The 21,467-nt window shown below is 52.0% G+C and overlaps 1 protein-coding gene across 4 annotated transcripts in view; it reads right to left on the bottom strand.

Moving 5' to 3' along the window:
- The window catches only part of SETD2 (SET domain containing 2, histone lysine methyltransferase), a 65,232-nt gene that overhangs the window by 16,716 nt on the left and 27,049 nt on the right, over window positions 1-21,467 (bottom strand). For 2 of the 4 annotated variants that reach the window (XM_027907766.1, XM_027907764.1), the window contains exons 13-20: window positions 13,330-13,378; window positions 12,723-12,906; window positions 9,606-10,272; window positions 8,844-8,978; window positions 8,571-8,710; window positions 7,502-7,613; window positions 2,877-2,957; window positions 2,632-2,733 (exon numbers count right to left, since the gene is read on the bottom strand). In XM_027907766.1, coding sequence (XP_027763567.1) covers window positions 2,632-2,733; window positions 2,877-2,957; window positions 7,502-7,613; window positions 8,571-8,710; window positions 8,844-8,978; window positions 9,606-10,272; window positions 12,723-12,906; window positions 13,330-13,378 — 1,470 coding nt within the window. Of the gene's footprint in view, window positions 1-2,631; window positions 2,734-2,876; window positions 2,958-7,501; window positions 7,614-8,570; window positions 8,711-8,843; window positions 8,979-9,605; window positions 10,273-12,722; window positions 12,907-13,329; window positions 13,379-18,993; window positions 19,240-21,467 lie in introns of those variants that run through there. The other 2 variants (XM_027907767.1, XR_003573920.1) reach the window with 2 other exon arrangements.

Here is a 21,467-nt window from a genome sequence, read left to right as displayed (position 1 = left end):
TATTCCCCAAATAAACATTCCCCAAACATTCCCCAAAGAAACATTCCCCAAATAAACATTCCCCAACAGTCTCCAAATACTTCCCATTATTCCCACAATTAATTTCCTATTTTTCCCACCAAATATTTCCTGTTATTTCCAAATATTCCCAAAGCTCTTTTTCTATCATTGCCCAAACATTTGTTATTCCCCAAATATTCCCCGTGATTCCCCAAACACTCTTCATCATTCCCCTACCACTCCAATTGGTTATTATTTCCCAAATATTCCCCAAATATTTCCTATTATTCCCCTAATTAATTGCTTATTATTCCCCCAATATTCCCTGGATATTTGCCATTATTTCCCCAATCCATTGTCTATCATTCCCCAAATATTCCCTAACCTAATTTCCTATTATTCCCTCAAACACTCTCCAAATATTCCAAATATTTCCTACTATTGCCCCAAATAATTTGCTCTTACTTCCCAAATGTTCCCTAAGTCTTTGATATCACTCCCAAAATATTTGCTATTATTTTCCAAATATTCCCCAACCAATTTTGCTGTTTTCCCCCAAATATTTCCTGTTATTTCCCCAAATGTCCCCAACCTATTCCCCATTATCCCCCCAATTAATTTGCTATCATTCCCCAAACATTCCCTAAATAGTTACTGTTGTTCCTGCAATATTTGCTATTATTTTCCAAACATTCCCCAAGCTATTTTCCCACTATTACCCAAATATTTCCTGTAATTTCTCAACCACTCCCCAAATATTGGTTATTATTCCCCAAATATTTCCTATTATTCCCCAAATCACTTTTCTATTACTTCCCAAATATTCCCCAAATACTTCCTACTCTTCCCTCAATTAATTGTGTATTATTCCCCCAATATTCCCAAAATACCTGATATTATTCCCCCTTTCTATTATTTCCCAGATACTGCCTATTTCCCTGCTATTTTCCCAAACATTCCCCATTAATTCCCACTCTCCATTATTCCCCCAATTAATTTGCTATTAATCCCTAAACAGTTACTGTTGTTCCCCAAGCTCTGTTATTATTTTCCAAACATCCCCAGCTGTTTTCCTATTATTGCCCAATTATGTCCTATTATCCCAACCACTCCAGTTGGTTATTATTCCCCAAATAGTTCCTATTATTCCCCTAATTAACTGTCTATTAATCCCCCAATATTCCCTAGATATTTGATATTATTCCCTCAATACTTGTAATTATTTCCCACAAATTCCCTAAGTTAATTTTCTATTACTCCCTCAAAAATCCTCAAACATTCCCTATTATTCCCAAAATATTCCCTATTATTCCCCCAATTAATTTGCTATTTTATTTTCCAAACATCCCCCAGCTGTTTTCCTATTATTGCCCAAATATTTCCTGTTATTCCCCAACCACTCCAATTGGTTATTATTCCCCAAATGCTCTCCAAATATTTCCCATTATTCCCCTAATTAACTGTCTGATATTCCCTAAATATTCCCTAAAGATCTGATATTATTCCCCAAATATTTGCTATTATTTCCCAGATATCCCTATTTCTTTATTATTCCTCCAAAAATCCTCCAAATGCTCCCCATTATTCCCAAATATTTCCTATTATTTCCCCAATTCATTTGTTATTTTCAAAAAAATATTTGCTGTTATTTCCAAATATTCCCTAGGCTATTTTCCCATTATTGCCCAAATATTTCTTGTTATTCCCCAAACATTCTCCAAATATTCCCCATTATTCCTCACATATTTCCTATTATTAACCAAATTACTTTTCTATTACTTTCCAAATGTTTCCTGTTATTCCCTCAATAATTTGCTACACTTGCTATTATTTCCCAGATATTCCCCATTATTCCCTATTATTTTTTCCCTATTATTCCTCCCAACATTGTTCAAATATTCCCTATTACTCCCCAAATATTCCCCATTATTCCCCAAACAACTTTTCTATTACTTTCCAAACATTCCTCCAATATTTGCCATTATTCTCCCAACAATTTGCTGTTATTCCCCAAATATTCCTTATTATTTCCTATCTATTTCCCAAACCATTTTGCTGTTATTCCCCAAATATTTCCTATTATTTCCGAGCTATTCCCCAAACCATTTTCCTATTGTTTCCCAAATATTTGCTATTTTTCCTAAAATACTTCCTATCATTCCCCAAACTATTTTGCTATTTTTTTCCCCAAATATTCCTCTAATATTTCCTGATATTCCCCAAGTAGTCCCTGTTATTCCCCTCACCATTGCTGCTTTCCTTCCCTTTTCCTCCAGGTGGATCCAGTGGATGGGGTGACACAACCCCTCCTGCACCCTCCGTGTCCCCATATCCCTGTGTCCCTATATCCCTATATTCCTGTGTCCCTATATCCCTATATCCCTGTGTCCCTATATCCCTGTGTCCCCATATCCCTTTATCCCTGTGTCCCCAAACCCGTGTCTCCATATCCCTGTGTCCCCATATCCCTTCATCCCTGTGTCCCCATGTCCCCACATCCCATGTCCCTTTACTCCCTGTGTCCCTGTATCCCATTTTCCCATGTTTCTATGTCCCTGCACCCGCCATGACCCCACATCCACCCCCATTCCCGTGTCCCCCAAGCCATGTTCCCCCATTCCCGTGTCCCACCTTGCGTGCGAGGTGTTTGAAGTCCTCGGTGGTGGTGATCCTGCCCACCTTGCAGTCGGGTTTGCGATAGGGGTTCAGGCACTGCACGATGAACTGGGACATCTGCAGACACACGGGGGGATCAGCTCCCTGCTCCCGCCATCCCAACCCAATCCCACTGCCCTGGGACATCCGTGGGCACACGGCAGGATCAGCTCCCTGCTCCCGCCATCCCAACCCAATCCCACTGCCCCGGGAACACCCACCTCTTTCCGGAACACCTCCTTGCTCTTCTTGGCCAGCTCGCTGGACGTGTCGGCTTCCGCCGTCTTGGGCTTCTTGGAAGACTGGGAAGGGAGAATGGAGGGATGGCAGCGCTTCCCGGGCCCTCTTTCCACCTTGGGAACTGCCCATCCCACCCCACAGCCCATTCCCAGTGTGTGCTTCCCAGCCATTCCCAGTGTGTGCTTCCCAGCCATTCCCATTGTGTGCTTCCCAGCCCATTCCCAGTGTGTGCTTCCCAGCCATTCCCAGTGTGTGCTTCCCAGCCATTCCCAGTGTGTGCTTCCCAGCCATTCCCATTGTGTGCTTCCCAGCCCATTCCCAGTGTGTGCTTCCCAGCCATTCCCAGTGTGTGCTTCCCAGCCCATTCCCAGTGTGTGCTTCCCAGCCATTCCCAGTGTGTGCTTCCCAGTCCAATACCAGCACACTCCCCAGTCCATTCCCTGCACACTTCCCAGCCCATTCCCAGTGGCTTTCCCAGCCTGATGCAGCTCTCCAGCCCAATCCAGGCACTTCCCAGCCTGGTCCCACTGAGCTTCCCAGCCTGGTCCCGGTGTGCCCCCCAATCCATTCCCAATATCCTTCCCAGGCCAGGCTCAGTGCTCTCCCCAGGCCATTCCCAATATCCTTCCCAGGCCAGGCTCAGTGCTCTCCCCAGGCCATTCCCAACCCTTTCCCAGCTCAGTCCCGGGACACCTCCCAGCCCAGTGCCAGCACATTTCCCAGCCCGACCCAGGCACGTTTCCCAGCCCATTCCTGGTGAGCTTCCCAGCCCAATCCCAGCAGCTCCACACCCCAAACCAGGCATCTCCCAGCCCACTCCTGGTGAGCTCCCCATCCCTATTCCAGCACCCTCCTCACCCCAATCCAGGCACGATTCCCAGTCTGATCCCAGACCCAGCGTTTCCCACCCCTGATCCTGGCACTCCCCAGCTCAGTCCTGACACATTTCCCAGCCCAATCCTGGCACAATTCCCAGTCACACTCCTGGGCTGGGAGCACAGCCCTCAGGACCACTCCTTGCTCTTGTTTTCCTAGGGAAAAAACCTGGAAAAAGCGCAGGAGCAGGTCCTGGGGGAGCTGGGCTGATCCAGAGTGGGAGCAAGTCCTGCACTGGGTGTGGGGGGGGTTTCCTTCAGGAATTCCCTGCAAGGGCTGGGACCCTCCACAAGCATTCACAGGGATTATCTTCAGCTACAGCCAGGATAAAGTGGATTTTCTAGGAATTCCTGGTTGCTTCCCTGCGTGCTGATCCCTGGTTTTTACTGTGCTGCCTGTGCTAACAGAGCTCACCCCTGGTGCTCCACACCCACCTCCCACACACGCCCATCCCAAGCTCTGTGACATCCTCAGAGTCCAGGGAAGGGAAAAGCAGCGTCTCTCCACCAGCATCATTTTCTGGGAGAGCTTTGGGAACTGCAGGTCACCACAACTGGGATTTTAAGGATGGGAGTAAAAAGGACTTGGGAAGCCGGGGGAGGTTTCCCTTCTCCCTCTGCTCTTTGATGATGTTCCGGCAGTTGTTTTAATTAAAAAAATCCCCATTTTTTAAGAAGTATTTAACACTGAAAAAAGCAGGAGCCGTCCCATTCCTTTCAATCCCTAAAAACGTGCCTGGCTGGAGGGAGGAGCTGCAAAATCCCGGGAGCAGAGGGACGTGGGATGTAAATCAACCTTTCCGGGGCCGTTTTATGGCCGAGGGACATCAAAGCTCTGCAGTCCCTGCCCGGGGCTCCGCTGCCACTTCAAAGGGCCGGGAATGGGGAGCAGATGGATCCCGGAGCGGCTCCGGCACGGCGGCGGCACCAAACCCTGCAATGCTCCATCGACAAACCCTCCTCCACCCCCACATCCCTCTCCATCACCAGCACCTCCTTCACTCCAAAGCTTTCTCCATCAAACTCTTCTCCATCCCCAAATTCTCCTCCGTTAAACCCCTCTCCATCACCAATCCCTTCTCCCCCTCCAAATCCTTCTCAACCTCAAAGCCTTCTCCATCACCAGAACCTTCTCCACCACCAAATCCCTCTCTCCCATCAACTGTTCACCACCAGGTCCTTCTCCATCACCAGTCCCTTCTCCATCAAACCCTTCTCCCCCAACAAACTCTCCTCCACCCCCAAATCCTTCTCCATCCTCAAACCCCTCTCCATTAAACCCTTCCATCCCCCAACCCTTTTTTCCACCCCCAAATCCTTCTCCACGACCAAACTCTTCTCCACCCCCAATCCCTTCTCCATTACCAGAACCTTCATCCCCAAACCCTTCACCACTCCCTTCTCCAGCTTCAAATCCTTCCCCACCCCAAGTTCTTTTCCATCCCCCAATCCTTCTCCATCACCAAACTCTTCCCCACCTTTAAATCCTTCTCCATCGCCTTCTCCATCCCCAAACCCTTCTCCTCCCCCAAAACCTTCTCCACCCTCTAAACCTTTCTCCACCTTCTCCATGTGGGATGAGGGGAAAAATCTGTGCCAAAATCTGCAGGGAAAGATGAGGAGGAGAAACAGGAACTCCCTTTCCAAGCTCCTCCTCGTGCAAAGGCACCGATTTTTCCTTAGGGAATTTTTCCTAATTTTAGGCCAAAATTCACCTTTACTTTAATAATAAAACCTCCCTAACAAGGGCTTTCTCTGCTGCCCTTCCAAAGCATTCCTATAATCCAAAGCTGTGCTGCCCACCAGGAAAACCATCACAGGAAAAGCCCCCAAAATGTGGTGTCCTGATTTATCAGCGTCTGGAGGAGACAGGGATGGAAAAGCCACAAAGATGCTCCTGGGGGAAAACCAGGAATGGGATCAAGAAGTGTGCGGGATTCTGGAGGAGCCTGACTGGGATTGTCTCCCTCCAGCAACCGGGATCTGCTCCACTGACACCAACCTTTCCATGGAGAACCAACCAGCAGGGACACAAACACATCCAGGCCAAAAGGATGGAAAACCTCCGGATCCAGCCTGGTGTCAGTGCCAGGACACTCCCTCACAAAACCCCTTTTCCAAGGGGAAGAAGGGGATTTAAGATGTGCTGTAAAGGGAAATGGTGCTGGGGGCTTCCCACACCTCTTGTGCCTTTCCATCAAAACCATCCCCCATGGAAAGGGAACCCCAGGAATAGCAGCAGCAGCTGTTGGCTGGAGCCACGATGCCAGTGGGTTTAATCCCTCTTGGAAAAGGTGTGGGGTGGGGAGGAGGGAAAAAAAATCCAAGGAATGTGGTGGGAGGCGGGAGCTATGACCATGGGAATTCAATGCCAGGAAAAAAACCGACCTCCTGGCTCTCCTGGCCCAGAAGAAAAAGGATTTAAAGCTCTGGAAGGAGCAGGAATCACCTCACCAGGAGATCACCTTTAGGAAGGAGGGATTGATGGATTTAGGGAATTTCTGCACCTAAAAATTGGGATTTGGGGGCTTGAGTGAACAGCAAAACCTGGAAGGAGCAGCCAAGTCATGCCTATCCCAAAGTGAAGCCCTTGGATCATCACACCAGTCCTCAGCTCCTTTTTATCCCAATTTATGCACAAAAGCCACCATTTATGGGATTAAAGCCATATTTATGGAAGCACCTTTCCTCACTCATAGAAAGCACTGAGACCCTCAAAATTCCCTATGGAAATGACTGCCAGGCTGGAAAGCAGCAGCACAGCTCTATTTCCTTGCTCAAAAGATCCCAACCTTCTCCTCAGCACCTTGTTCTCACCACAGGGATGTTCCCAAATATCCCCAGGCTGCTCCACACCACTCAGCTCCAGCTCATCCCTCTGCAGGGATGCGTTCTCCAGCTATTCCAGCTTGATAAAACCTCACCCAAAGCCTAAAATTAGCATTTCCTTGAGAAATCCCAATATCCTTCTACAACATTTGCAACCCCAAGAAACAAAAGATCCCAGATCCGCAGGGAATGGCACAGGGTACGTGTGACACTGATCCAGGGATAAAAAAACCCTTGGAAAGGCTCTTCTGGAAACAACCGCCCCTTGGCTGAGCAGCAAATTCCAGGTCTGAGCTCATTTGCTAATTAACTGTTTTACAGGGAGACAAATATTTGCCAGTAATTTCCTTGGAGTGAACTCGCCAGGAAGCACTCGAAGGCATTTCGGGAATGGGATTAACCCTTGGCATCCTGGCAGCACATGGAAAGGCAACCAGAGGCCAGTGGGATGTTCCTGGGTGTGCCAGGATGGACAGCACCTCCAGGAAAATTCCTCCCAGCTATGGGAGCACTGGAGCAGCAAGAGAATTATTCCTTTCTTTCCATGGATCTCTGCTTTTTAGGGAACTTTAGGGAAAAAGGCTTCTAAGCTACATCCTTAGTTTTTCCTCTTCCAGTGTTATTCCCTCTCATTCCCCTTTTTTGGGGGATGGGGTCAGCTCCCCACAGGGCTGGAATCCAGGAAAGAACATCCCACAGGGTTGGAATCCAGGGAAGAACATCCCACAAGGTTGGAATCCAGGGAAGAACATCCCACAGGGAATTCCGGCGCCCGCCAGGAGAGCCGAGCACTGAGAGCAGAGCCACTATGAGAGATCTGAGGTCACTCCTGTCCCTGTCACCCCCCAAATCCACAAGGACCCCCCACCCTGTGGCCCATCCCAGGGAAGCGTCTCCCTCACCTTCATGGGGTTCTCGTCGTACGTGGGGGTCCCGAGGTCCATCTCGGCCTCGTGCTCCAGGCTGGCGTCGTCCCCGGGGCTGTCCCACGTCGGAGGATCCCACTGGGTTTGTCTGCAGGAAGGAGGACACACAGACATCACTGTCACCCCCTGAAGTACCTGACACCTGCTCCTCGATTGTCCCACCAAGTGGGGACACCTGGACCCCACTGCCCGTTGGAGATCTCGGCCTCGCCTCGCTCTTCACGAGGGGTTTGAAGGTTTCCAAGTTGGAGAAGGTTAAAACCCAGCAGGAAGAACCTAAACAAGGGAATTTGCACCGTTTCCTATCGCTGGTGACACTGTGGGATCGAGGGATGTTCATCACCAGGATGAAATACCAGGCATGGAAAGGTGGGAACATCCCAGTGGAGATGCCAGGGAAGGGACGGCCACAGGAGCAGCAAAGCTCTGCTGGGTCTCCTCATCACATCCCAAGACTTCCAAATCACTAATTCCTGCAGGAGTGTTTGTTACTGTGGGTGTATGAAGGCCTCCTGCTCTGCTGTTGGTGTGTCAGAGATCCAGAAGGGGAGATGGAAAAGGATTCACGGATGCAGAGGAATGTGTGGCAACAAGAACCGGCATCAGAACACTCCAGACATGGAAGAAAATATTCCAGCGTATCCCTTTAGTGAGGTGGGTCTCCACACACACCTCCAATGGAGGTGGAAATCTAAAAATTCCTTTTGAAAAGCTAAAATTCCTTATAATTTTAGATAAGTTCAGAGGGATTGATCCAACGACTCGGTAACTTCCAAAACCAATCCCAAAGGTGTGGGGAAAACATTGGGAAAGTTGCATTTCCTGCTCCAGAGGTGGGGGTTGGGCTCTTGTCCCAAAAAACAAGCGACAGGACAAGAGGGAACGGTCTCAAGTCGTGCCAGGGGTGGTTTAGATTGGATACGGGGAAAAACTCCTGGTGGGCAGGGTTGTCCCAGGGCAGTGGTGGCCTCCCCATCCCGGGAGGGATTTAAAATCCCTGCGGATGTGGAATGTGGGGACGTGGGTCAGCGATCCCCACACTCACCTGGTCACCACGTGGTAGTAGTAGATCTTCCCCTCGGGATCTCGGGCCGTTTTCCAGTTGGGAGGGAGGACGATGGTCTTGGGCTTGGGAGGGGAAGGTGGAGGCAGGTCCAGGAGGTTGTTGGTCACCACGAGCTCTGGCTGCAAACAGGAACAGGACAGAAGGGGGGAGGAGAAGGATGTGAGGGGTCATGAGAGAGGTCAGAGGGGTCCTGACAGCTCTGCATCCCACAGGAGAACAGCTCTTTGTCCCCTGGGAATCAGCAGTGCTCACCTGCTGGATGGGCTGGGGCTGCCCGGCCGCCACGATGGTGGTGACAGCCGTGGGGGGCTGGACAATGACTCCCTGGGGATGAGCTGTGTAGATCTGCTGGCCCTGGATGTACTGCAGACCTGGCTGGGCGTAACTCTGCAACAGAGCACAGGCAACCACACTCAGCTGGCTCTCCCAAAAAAACCTTTCACTGGACGACACAAAGCAGCTCCACCGTCCCAGGCTGCTCCAACCTGGCCTTGGACACTTCCAGGGACGGGGCAGCCACAGCTCCTCTGGGAAATCCAGTCCCTGTCCACCCTGCTAATCCCTGTTTGGCCCCAACAACTGGGGGAATCATCATCGCTGCAGGTGCCCAATATCCCCCTGGAGGGGTTCAATATCCCCCATCCTGTAGGTATCCAATATTCCCCAGCCCTGGAATTGTTCAATACCCCCCATCCCTGGATTTGTCCAGTATTCCCCATCCCTGGAAGTGTCCAAGGTCAGGCTGGATGGGGTTCTCTCCTGCAGCAGCCTGGGACAGTGAGAGGCGTCCCTGCCCATCGCAGGGGGTGGGGCTGAACGATCCTTAAGGTCCTTCCAGCCCAAACCATTCCACGATCCCACAATTCCATAATTTACAGCGTTTGTAGACAGAAAATACACCCAAAAGGTGCTTTTCTCCTGCTTTTGGGTGGGAAGCTCCAGGAGCAGAGCCGAGTGGACGCTGCACCATTAGGGGAAGCCGTGAAGAGCGAGCCGACCCCGCAGGGAGCTCACCTGGACGATGGGCGGGGTGGTCTGCGAGTAGGGCGAGGTGACGCCGTAGACGGTCTGGCAGGCCTGGCCCTGGTAGTAGATGGCGGGCTGGGACTGGGCGGGCGAGTAGGGCTGCTGGACGGCCACCGCCTGCTGGCCCGAGTCCCACACGCCGTAGCCCTGGCCCTGCACCGCGGCCCCCGGCGCCGGCACGGGCAGCACGGCCACGCCGGGCTCCTGGTGCACCACGGCGTCGGCCGGCGCCACGTACTGCGGCGGGGGCACCTCCACCGCGCCGCCCACGTGCTGCACCACCGGCACCGGCTGCGCCGCGCCCGGCACCGGCTCCGCCAGCGGCTGCGAGGGCTCGTAGCCCGCCGGGGAGCACAGCGAGTCCAGCGACGGCGTGGGCAGCAGCACCTTGCCCGCGTTGGGGTTGCTGGGGTCCACGTAGGCCTGCATGGGGTAGCCGGGGGGGTACCCCAGGAAGCTGTGGTGGGGGGTGCCGTAGCCCATGGAGTCGTAGGGCAGCGGGGACGTCATTCCCAGGTTTTGGAGCTGCTGCTGCTGCTTCTGGGCCTCCCTCTGGGCCACCTCCTGCTCGAAGAGCTTCCGGCGCTCCTCCGTGGAGAGCTTGTTGCGGTCCTTGGGCCGCACCTTCTTCTTGGAAGACGCTGGTGTGTCATACCTGGGACAGGAGGGAGAGGGAAAGGGCTTGGGGGACCTCGGGAAGCTGCAGGTCCGAGGCTCCAGCAGAAAAAGGACCAGGAAAAACCACCAGGAAAACCCGGAATGCCCAACAGCAACAATTCCTAAAAACAGCTCCTTTTTTTCCAGCTGTTTGACCAGCTGTGGGAACTCAGGATAAACACCCCTAGGTCCTGCCCATCCACAAGGAATGAGCCAGGGCCCAGGATGAGTGATCCCAGTGGACTGAGCAACTGCAGTCTGTGCTGCTGCAGAGGTGAAGATGCCGTAGGAATTGTCTGGAGGAGCTGTTGGGCAGCACTGGGATACCTGGAAAGGGAGGGAACACCTCCAAAGCCAACAGAGCCCAAGGAAAGGGCAGAATAAGGAGACCCTCAGGCACTTTTTCCCAAAGCAGGGCCAACAGGGAGCTTGGAAAAGGCTCCCAGACAGAAGGAGCAGCTCAAGCCACGGCATCTCCACTCCCAAATTCCAGCATTGGGGCAGCATCCCATCTTTCCTACCTCAGGGACCCCTACTTTCCAGGGCCTAAAATGGCTCCAGGAGAGCTGGAGAGGGACTCTGGACAAGGGATGGAGGGACAGGACAAGGGGGAACAGGTTCCCAGTGCCAGAGGGCAGGGATAGATGGGATATTGGGAAGGAATTCTTCCCACTTGGCAGCTGCAGACAGGACAAAGAACAAGGGAATCACAAGCAGCACGTTCCTGTTTGGAGTTCTGCTCATTCCCAGACCACTTCAGCCTCAGGAATTAACAGTGTGGATGGATTTTTTTAATTCTTTCAGAATTTTCATCCCAATACACGGAGCAGCTGCAGGGGTTTTTCCAAGGAATTAAAGAAGGAGAGGGGGGGAAAGCAGAAGGACTTTGATCAAAGCTCAGCCAAGGAAAGTTTCAGATCAAAGGTGGCAATTCTGAGCCGCTCCAAGTGAGGCAAAACAGGGATTACAGGGAAGAACACTCTGCAGCCTTCACATGACAGATCCTCCAAAGCATCCGGGATATTCTCCACACATCCTGCGATCCATTTCCATATCAAAAGCACACTGCTACCAGCAGATCCACTTAAGCTGTTTCCTGGCACTCCCAGGATCCGCTAATCTGAACCTCATTGACGTGAAGGGTTTGATTTCCATAATTAAAGTCTTTCCTGGCCCCGCCTGGAATGTTTGGAGGAGGAGCAGCCGAGGGGAAAACCGAGGGTCTCATGTTCCTCTCCCCACCTATTTTGTTATTTTGCCTCATTAAATCCTCAGGATAACAAAGTCAGAGTGGGGAGAACGTTCCCAGAGAAGGATGCTGGTCCTTCACTGCTCATGGACACACACAGGGAAGAGCCAGAACAGGCCACTCCTCCCCCCAAAACCCCCTTTTTTGTTCTGTTAAAACAACCACAAAAAATCCACTATTTATTTACTTCCCAGTGTGCTGCCACCCTTCCAATGCCTCATTCCAGGGGGATAGATTTCCCTCTGTTTTCTATCCAGATGTTTCCAGCTCTCCCAGCATAGCTCCACGTGAGGGAAGTTCCCTGGTCTGGCTGACTCGGCGCTGATTGTTCCCTAATTAGTGAGTCCCTATTGAACAGGGACAGCAGAAAACTGAACTTCTGTGAAGGAAATTCCAGGGGACTTTTCCTGCCTGGAAGACGATCTCAAGCCTCTCTGAACTGCAAGACATGGAATGTTTTCCTTCCCTTAATCATGAGTCTCCTCCTCAGCCACGGAGTGGTGCCACCATTCCCAAGGGAAGGCAGGAGACACAGCACCAGCCCATTGGGATCACACCTGCCTGGACTGCTGTCCTTATAGGAATATTTAGGGAATAATCCCTCGGTCAAGGAAGTTTTTTGTTAGAATTCCTGCCTGGCCTGGGCTTTGCTCCCTCCTGTACAGGCAGGGCTTGTTCCAGGCTCAGGATACTGGGAAGAGGTGGAGGAGGAGGAGAAGGGAATGGGCTTCAAGGGGCTCGGAAGACCTCTTAGCATTAGGAGGGCTACACCCTGGAATTCCTGGATTCCCCATCCCTGGAAAGGTTCACAGCCAGGTTGGATGAGGTTTGGAGCAACCTGGGCTAGTGGAAGGTGTCCCTGCCCATGGCAGGGGGTGGCACTGGGAGATCCATAAGATCCCTTCCAACCCAAACCATGCCATGATCCCTCATTTCCGTGCCAGAGCTGGCACAGCTTCCCTGGTCACCCACCTCTCATTCCCAAAACATGCCTGAAGATGAAGGTGCAGGTTATCCCAGAGGGAAACACCAGCCAACCCCCAGGAACCCCCCAGCTGCAGGCAGGGGATGAACCACACCACGCACACGGGATTCCTCCGGGAGGAGATTCCCTTCCCCAGCCCTGGGTGATTTCCAGGATCACTTTTCCAGGAGATTTGACCCGGGAACAGGACAGACCCCCCTGGCAGCCACCTCACCTGTCCTCCGGCCTCTTGGTGCCACGCTCGTAGGCGGAGGGCGGGGGGGACAGCGAGTCCCTGCGCCTCTTCCTCTCCTTGCTCTGGCTCTGCCGCTCGGGGTCTCGCTCCCGGCTCAGCCCCGCGCTCTTCGGGGTCGGGGTCTGGTCCCGCAGCCCGGCTGGGTCCCTCCCACGGTCACCTGTGGGAACGACACGGACAAACGGGGAGGTTCGGTCACTCGGAGCGTCACCAGCTCCCCTCTCTGCAGGTAAGCGGCCTCAGGGTGTGGTTAGGTTGGATACTGGGGGGAATTCCCTCGTGGAAAGGATTTAGAAGCCCTGTGGATGTGGCACTCGGGGACACGGTTTGGGGTGGCCTTGGCAGCGCTGGGGGACGGTTGGAGTTGATGGTTTTGGAGGGCTCTTCCAACCCCGGTGATTCCACGATTGCCCAACACCACCCTCAGGGCTCCACCTCCCTGCTCAGATGATCCCTCCTGTTCCCAAGGAGCAGGAATGCCGAGCTCTGAGGGCAGGACATCCCTTGGCATCCCAGCCTGGCAAAATGGAGCGGTTTGAGGGGAGCAGAGGGACGATGGCAGAAGGGGGGATGGGGAAGGACGTACCACTGCTCTCCTTCTCCGCTTGGCTCTTCTTGGGGATGCGATACACCTCCTGTGGGAAAGCCACAAGCATGGTCACCACCACTCCAGCTGCTCCCAAAAGCCACCCAAATATCTACAGTCATCACATGAACCGTAAATTTATGAGAAACCATCCAAAAAGTGTCTCTGGAAGGAAAGTTCTCGTTTTAGGCCAATTATCCCGGTGCTTTCTATATATTTCCTCTTTTTCCATGTATTTCCTCTGCTCAGTGTCTGATGTTTGATGGATTTAGGTGGAATTTTGGAACAAGGGCTCCGGGAGGAGCTGCAGGACCCACACTGGTCACACCTCCCCGTGGGATACAAACCCCTGGACTTGCAGCTCCGCTGGAACGGCAAAGAAATGATTTTTTCCAACTAAAATTGGGCTTTTCTGCCTCTCATTTGCCAGCCCTGGTGTTCCCACAGTGACTCTGGCCACCAATCCCTGCCCTGAGCTGCACACTGTCCTCAAACAACACCGTGGGGACACCAGGGGCCTCCCCAGCTCCTGCTGTTGTGCCTGCCCTGCTCTTCCAGGCACTTTTAACTAGCCCTGCATGGAATAGGGAATTGGACTGGATAATCCCTGTGGGACCATTCCAATGGAGATATTCCATGGGCCTGTGACAGTGCAGGTTCATCAGCTCGGAGAGAGAGACACAGTGCTGGTGGTTTTGTCACCTGCTGCCCCTTCTCCCATGGAGCACCCCTGGGCTTCTCCCACTTCCCTCCTCGCTGGGACAGGGTCCACCAGGATTCCAGGATGTTCCCCAGATCCAGTGTGTCCCATGGGAGGAAAACTCCCAGCTCAGAGTAACCCCTTGGATGAAACTCCTGCTGAAGCTGCCGAGATCAGACACAAACACCCATCGCTCCTCAGCAAATTCCAAACCCTCTGCTCATCCAGCTCCAGGATCCTCAGCATGGGAAGGACGTGGAGCTGCTGCAGAGAGTCCAGAGGAGACCCTGGAGCTGCTCCCAGGGCTGGATCCCTCTGCTCTGGAGCCAGGCTGGGACAGCTGGGGGGGTTCCCCTGGAGAAGAGAAGGATCCAGGGAGACCTGAGAGCCCCTGGCAGGGCCTAAAGGGGCTCCAGGAGAGCTGGAGAGGGACTGGGGACAAGGCATGGAGGGACAGGACACAGGGAATGGCTTCCCACTGCCAAATGGGATATTGGGAAGGAATTGCTGGCTGGGAGGGTGGGCAGGCCCTGGCACAGGTTGGGCAGAGAAGCTGTGGCTGCCCCTGGATCCCTGGAAGTGTCCCAGGCCAGCTTGGAGCAACCTGGCACAGTGGAAGGTGTCCCTGCCTGTGGGTGATGATCCTTCAGGTCCCTTCCAACTCAAACTCTTCTGGGATTCTAAGAAGGGGGAAGAAAGAGAAAAAAAGCGGCAAATGAGGATTAAAACCTTCCTAAAGTCCAGGTTGAACATCCTTGTTAAACACCACTGGATTATGCAGCAACAACGATTCCCAGGCCATTTTAACCACTTGTGTCTCCCTACAATTAAGAAATTAGTTTTATCAGCACCTTTCCACGCTCAGCTGGATTTTCCATTGGAATATTCCAGCACTCAGGGTGTAAATCCCATTTTCGTAGCGATGCCCATGGTCCCCCAGTCTGGATCCCGAGGTTTTACAGCATTAGTGACTCTCCAAGCACTGGGAGTTTGGACTAAAAAGCTCCTTTTTTTTTCAATTCCAGTTTTTACCAAACCCTTGCTCTGCTCCCTTCCCGAGGGAAGACAGCAATTCCCAAGAATTCCCAGTTATTCCAGGCAGAACACGATGAACCAGCAGGAAAAAAGAATTCAACTCAAATAAATCAACCCTGAGCAATCCCAGGGAGAAAATGGAGAGGATCCCTAAGGGAGCAGCAGCTGCATCCCAAAAAAACACCATTAAATCCTAAAAGAGAAGCTCAGTGTTCTAAAAATAAGGTGTTTTGTGCAGTGTCCTGAGCTTCCAGCTTTTCCAGGGCAGGATTTAGGGACCTTCCCTAAAATATCCTTTAATTTAGGGCATGGATGAGGCAGAGGAGGGAAAAAACATGGAATAAACTGTTCCTGGGGGGTGAAATCTGCTCCTAGTTGGGTGTTTAAAGCTTTACCTCAACTTGACTCCCAGATTTTATATAATATTCTGGGGGGTTTAAATTCCTTGATTTTGGGGGAATAAATTAATTTTTGGGGGTGTCCACTGGGCTCATCAACAACGTGTCCACCCCCAGCACCGGATTTCATGACACCCCAGCTTTGAGAATCCCACTTTTTTAGGGAAAAATCCCCTTCCCCAAGGGCTCACAAATTCCATTTTCCTTGAGTGAAATAAAAGAAAGGATCAAAAACCCCGTTGTGGTTTGTTCTCGAGGCAAAAACCACATAAAAAGTGCTGCTGAAGGTTAAAAAAAAAAAAAAAAAAAAAAAAAAAAAGGGATTTTGGCCAAGATTTTTGTTTTATAAAAAGGATTTTCTGCTTTTCCGTGGAGCCTGAAAAGCCCCACGTGAGGTCTGAAGCATCTCCAAAGATGAGAGGCTTTAAAATGGTGTAAAAAAAGCCTTCTTTTGGTTGTTCTTATTTATTGTCATGTTTGCTATGGATTAAAAGACCCCAAATCCAGGGGAGGGGAATTAATGAAATGCAGAGAAATGAGGGAGCAGCTCTGTGTTTGGAGTGGGAAGGGATGCAGGAGCCTATAATTATATATTTAGCAATTATATACTAAATTCTATATAAATTATATACTAAATCACACACAAAATTGTGGAATCATGGAATGGTTTGGGTTGGAAAGGACCTTAAAGCTCATCCAGCACCACCCCCCCTGCCCTGGGCAGGGACACCTTCCACTAACCCAGCTTGCTCCAAGCCCCATCCAGCCATAATCTATCTATTTATACTTATTTTTCCACATAATTCCAGAGCTCTGGATGCCAGGGATGATTTCCCCTCCTGTGGGAAGGAGGTGAGCACAGGGGCAGGTTCTGAAGCCCCAGAATCTCCCCCCAGCAATGGGGTCTCTGCTTTTTTTTTTCTCTCTTTCCCACATCATCCCCCCCTCAAAAAAAAAAAAATCATTCCCAGAGTAGCACATCCATAAAAACCTCCCTGGGGCTTCCCAAGTGCTGTTCCCAGGAAGAAAGGGGGGATGAGGAGCCATGAGATGATGGAGGAACAGCCAAACAGCTGAAGGACAACGGAAGGGAGGGAAGATAAACTACACCAGCCTTCCCAGCTCCTAGAAAGGATCTGTCCCAGTAAATAGCAGGATGGGGAATGGGAAATGAGTGGGCAAAGGGTCAGTGGGATGGAGGAGCAGAAGGACCCCCTGAGTAAGTGGAACTGGGAATCACCAACTGCTGCTCCTGCCCACGTGACGCTTCAGGATCACCAAAGCACTGGGGGAACCCATTCCAGGATCCAGGATCCATCCCAACAAACTGGCCAGTCCCAATCAAGGCCCAGGAAGCCCCAAATCCAAGAGAATTACGAGCAGGGAGTCAGCTCCGTCCTGCTGGGGAGCAATTCCAGCTGCACTCAGCGGCTCCGGAGCCTCCGTGTGGGAAGACAGAGCAGCAGAGGCTTTGAAGCAGCAATAAACACGGGAATGTGGCAGGATTGCTCCATGAAAACCAGATGCTGGTCAAGCCAGGCCGGGGGAACTCCCAAGAAAAGCCTGGTTTATTTCTGGAAACAGAAGCTGCTGGCTCAGAACTGCCCAGCTCCTAAAGCAATCCTAAATCAATCCTAAATCAACCCTAAACCAATCCTAAAGCAATCCTAAAGCAATCCCAACGGGCTCCAAGCAGCTCCCGAGATCCCAGCACGGCTTTGAAGGGACTGCCCGGAAAATGGGAGGCAGAGAGCGAAGTGACACGAGTCTGGCAGGAACAGAAAATGGGGGGAAGTGGGATCTGGGCTCTCCAGTTGCAGGGAGGAACCTCCCTTGGGCTGGGAAAAGGGAAAAGAGCAGCAGGATGGACTCAAGACTCACGGGATGCAGCGGAAGGAAAGGCAGCTGTGGCTCCAAGGAACTTTCTCCACAAATCTGTCCCTTAGCTGCCAATTATTCCTGACTTAACAGCTGGAGTTAATGATCCTAGAGGTCTTTCCCAACCTTAAGGATTCCACAATTCCATCCCACCATTCTATGAACTTCTGTTGACTTTTGAAGGAAAACCACGTGACAGAATCTATCCCCTTCCAGGTTGGATCCTCTTCCTTCCCTCCTCTCCTGTCCTCTCTTCCCTCTGCAGCTCCAGCAGAATCCCAAGGGATGGTGGAGAGCAAGAGAAAGGACTTAATGCCAGGAGATCCCCGCTTGGAGGCCAAAGAATCCCACCACAACCAAGGGCCTGGCAGCTCCCCAATCCCATTGTTTCCCCAAACTATTCCTTGCTCTGAGTTATAACAAACTGCAAGATTCCCAATTAAAACACGGGATGTGCGTGCCGGAATCACAGCCAGGAACTGCAGGACGGCTTCCCTGGGAAGAGGACAGGCAAGAGGAGCTGCACAGGACTGTCCTACCGCGAAAAGTCGGGATGTGACTTGGGAAGATCATCTCGGGGGAAGGTGGATCTTGGTTGGCCTGGACAATCCCAACCCTGCTGTCCCATTTCCAGGGGAGGATGAGGTTGGATATGAGGAAGATTCCTTCACTGAAAAAGGTTGTCCAGCCCTGGCACAGGCTGGACTCCCCATCCCTGGAGGGATTTCAAAGCCCTGTGGATGTGGCACTTGGGGACATGAGTCAGTGGTGGCCTTGGCAGTGCTGGGGGACCAGTTGGACCTGATGGTCCAAGAGGGCTTTTCCAGCCTTAGCAATTCCCTGATCCCACGATTCTTAAGCTCTCAGGTGGGTGTTTTCATGGCAAAGAGAAAGCCCACCTTGGCCAAAGTCAGGGTGACAACTCAGCCTCGACCTCCAGGTCACTGCGGAACACGAGGCCAGAAGTGCCCAACTGAAACCTCCTGAGCCCAAGGGTGGCTCTTCCACAAGGTTCTTCCTAAAACTGAGACCTTCTCCACCTCCTAAGGACAGAGGCTGTGGATCCTCAGATCCACAACTCCTCCCTGCCCCTTCCCAGCAGGTGAGGGGCCTCCACAGGGACAGGAGAAGATTCCCAGAGCTCGGCCCCACCTGTGGCAGAGCCCAAACGTGTCCTCCTGTCCCAAACTCCTGTCCCTCAACCTCAGCCACCAAAAGGACGTGGAGAAAACCTCCCCAGGCTCGGCCCTACGGCTCACTCCAAGAGGGTGGAGCGGCAGGTCTGGTGGCCACGTGTCACCTCCACCACGGATGTGTCGGCACGGATGGGTCCCTGGAGCCTTACCTGAGCGCAATCCTCCGGCTGCAGCGGCCTAAGGGACCTGGAAGAACCACGTGGAACCACCACCTGTGCCCTGGCAGGGCTGGCCCCTGCTGGGAGTGAGTTTTGAGCCCGGGAGAAGCCGTGCGGCGCTTCCCTGGACGGCGGGAACGGCGCCCACGAGCCCGGGCTGGAAACTCATCCCGCCGGGAATGTCAGTGTGTGTCGTGCCGGGTGTGTGGGAACGGCCAACGCTCCTCACCGCGGAGCGCTGGGGCCCTGGGAGGACTGACAAGTCCTGTGTGTAAGAGGTAGAGAAAAAAAGAGCTCACTTAATCCTTTTTCATGCCAGGAGTCGGGATTTTCCCGGAGCGACGTCCATTGCCGGCAATGGACGCACCAAAATAACGTCGGCATCCCCGAGTTAACCACCTCTGTCCTCCTTGCACCTATCACACTGCCATGCATCAGCCAGCTTCCCAACCATCTTCCCGGTTCTTCACGCTAGGGCCTCTCCCTTCTTCCACACGGGCTTGAGGAAAGGAGACACATGGGGAGCTCCAGGCTGCCCTGAGAAGCTGGATGGAAACGGTGGAAATTACAAGGGGATCATCAGCAAGACTGGAGAGGACGTTTCAGACCCCCCCCACCCCGCCCCAGCCAATGGCAGATGTTCCACCACCGCAGGGAAACCAGCTTTGGAAAAGCTTGGACGTGCTGGAAAAGGCACCTGGGGGTGGGTTATCCATCCCCGCTCCGCCTAAAGTGCTTCCAGCTTTTGGTCTCGTCTTTGAGACGTCGGCCACCCGCAGGTGGCCCCTGGATCTCAGCAGGTGAGAGTTGGACAGAAGCAGTTAACTCTTAGGGCCACGAGAAAACGCAGGACACAGTGAATTCCCAGCTCACAGAGACCCTACGAGTGTTTTACGGGACACAAACGAGTCGCCACAACCCCCTGTGAGGGTTCTGCGGGTTCTTTTGGGATGGATTCGCTGAGATCGTTGGAGCTCACGAGATCCAACCCCATCCCTACAACCAGACCTGAATTAATGAAAGACCCAGAGAGGACGGGAATCCACATTTAAATCTGGGAACGTGTCGGGATTCCACAGCCCACTCACGGCCTCCAGCAAAGCCCTGCAGATACCAAGGCTGAGCTTCCCCAAGCTCAGGAGAAAACCCAAACTTTGGGGTTCAACCATCAGGTTCAACTTGGACTCCACAACCAGTGTTTTGGAGGAGTTTCGTGAAACTTCCCCCATTTCTCAGGTTTTTAGCAGCATTTCCTGAGCTCTTTTCCAACCCTTGGCAACGGATGGAAAAGGACTTTTTCCAGTTTATCCATAAATTCAACCTGACAGCGTCGCTTTGATGAGAAAACCACATGAATGCTAAAGAGTCTAAAAATTAAAATCTAGGAAGTGATCCACTTGGAAAAAACAAAGGGGGAGAAAGAACCGAAGCACAACCCAACTTCTCTACGGGAACACATCTTAGTGGTGTCCCTTCCTCCCCCACTGAGATTCAGGGCCCAAACGATGGCACCCAAAATGCTCAAAGAGTCTCTGATTCCTCTGGAAAATTCAGATTAAGGTAAAATTTCCCCTTTAAGTCTCCCCATTTATAAATCCCGGTGTTTGCAGCTCCAAAGCAGAGGTCCAGGAGCTCAGAGCTCCCGAGGTCTCCTCCTCCCGTGCCGCACAATTAACACCCGTTATTGTAATTAACCTCTTTGAATCGATACTCATGATCAAACTCCAGGGGTAAATGGACTCTTCAGCTCTGTGATGCTTCATTTGATGCTTTAAACTCCTCCCAGTAATTAAAAGTGGGCTGATGGTTGATTAGGAGAAGGCCTGTGCCGAGCCCAGGCGATGAGGGAAGTTGGATCCCCAGCAACCACAGCGACTGAAGAGCTCCCACCCCCCGTGCTCTTGGATATAAGGAATTTAAGACAATACATGGAATATAATCCTACAGAAGCAGCAGGTGGGTGAAGAGTTTCCAAAGATCTAAAGGAATCCAGGAAATGAGGGAAGCTTTGAGGGGAACTTTGATCCAGAGTGCCATGGAATGGTTTGGGTTGGGAGAGACCTTAAGGATCATCCAGTGCCACCCCCTGCCATGGGCAGGGACACCTTCCACTGGCCCAGGTTGCTCCAACCTGGCTTTGGACACTTCCAGGGATCCAGAGGCAGCCACAGCTTCTCTGGGAAATCCATTCTAGTCCTTCCTCACCCTCCCAGCCAACAAGTCCTTCCCACCTAAACTAAATCCCTCATTTCTCAGTTTAAAACCATAACTGGAACCTCATCCTGAAAGCTGTTGGTTGAAGATCAAGTGGCCAAGTTGGTCACCTCCAGGACAGGAACACAATTCCAGAGGAGCCACCAAGCACTCCTCTTAAGAGGATTCTGCTCAAGGAAGACTTTGATGGGAATGAAACCACTCAAGTCTCAAATAACACCCCAAATCCGGGTGTTTCCCTGATCTAAACACCAACTGCAAACACCCAGAGGTGACCCCAGCACGGCCTTGGAGGGAGCACAACGTGGCCAAGAGACTCATTTCTGGAGGCTCCACAGTTGCAGATGGAAAGCAGATGTTAAGGACAAGAAATGCTGAGAATGTTCAGATCACGGAATTCAGAGAATCCTGGAATTGTTCAGATTGGGAGGGACCTTAAGGATCATCTTGTTCCACCCCCTGCCATGGGCAGGGACACCTTCCACTAGCCCAGCTTGTTCCAACCCCGTCCAACCTGGCCTTGGACACTTCCAGAGATGGGGCACTTGGGAGAAGCCCC

This window comes from Empidonax traillii, unplaced genomic scaffold (genome assembly GCF_003031625.1).
Source record: "Empidonax traillii isolate 1590-97213 ecotype Southwest subspecies unplaced genomic scaffold, ASM303162v1 scaffold1540:size127936, whole genome shotgun sequence".
NCBI classification, from domain to species: Eukaryota; Metazoa; Chordata; class Aves; order Passeriformes; family Tyrannidae; genus Empidonax; species Empidonax traillii.
Note: the sequence above shows the minus strand (reverse complement) of the source record. Positions and strands in the feature narration are given on the sequence as shown.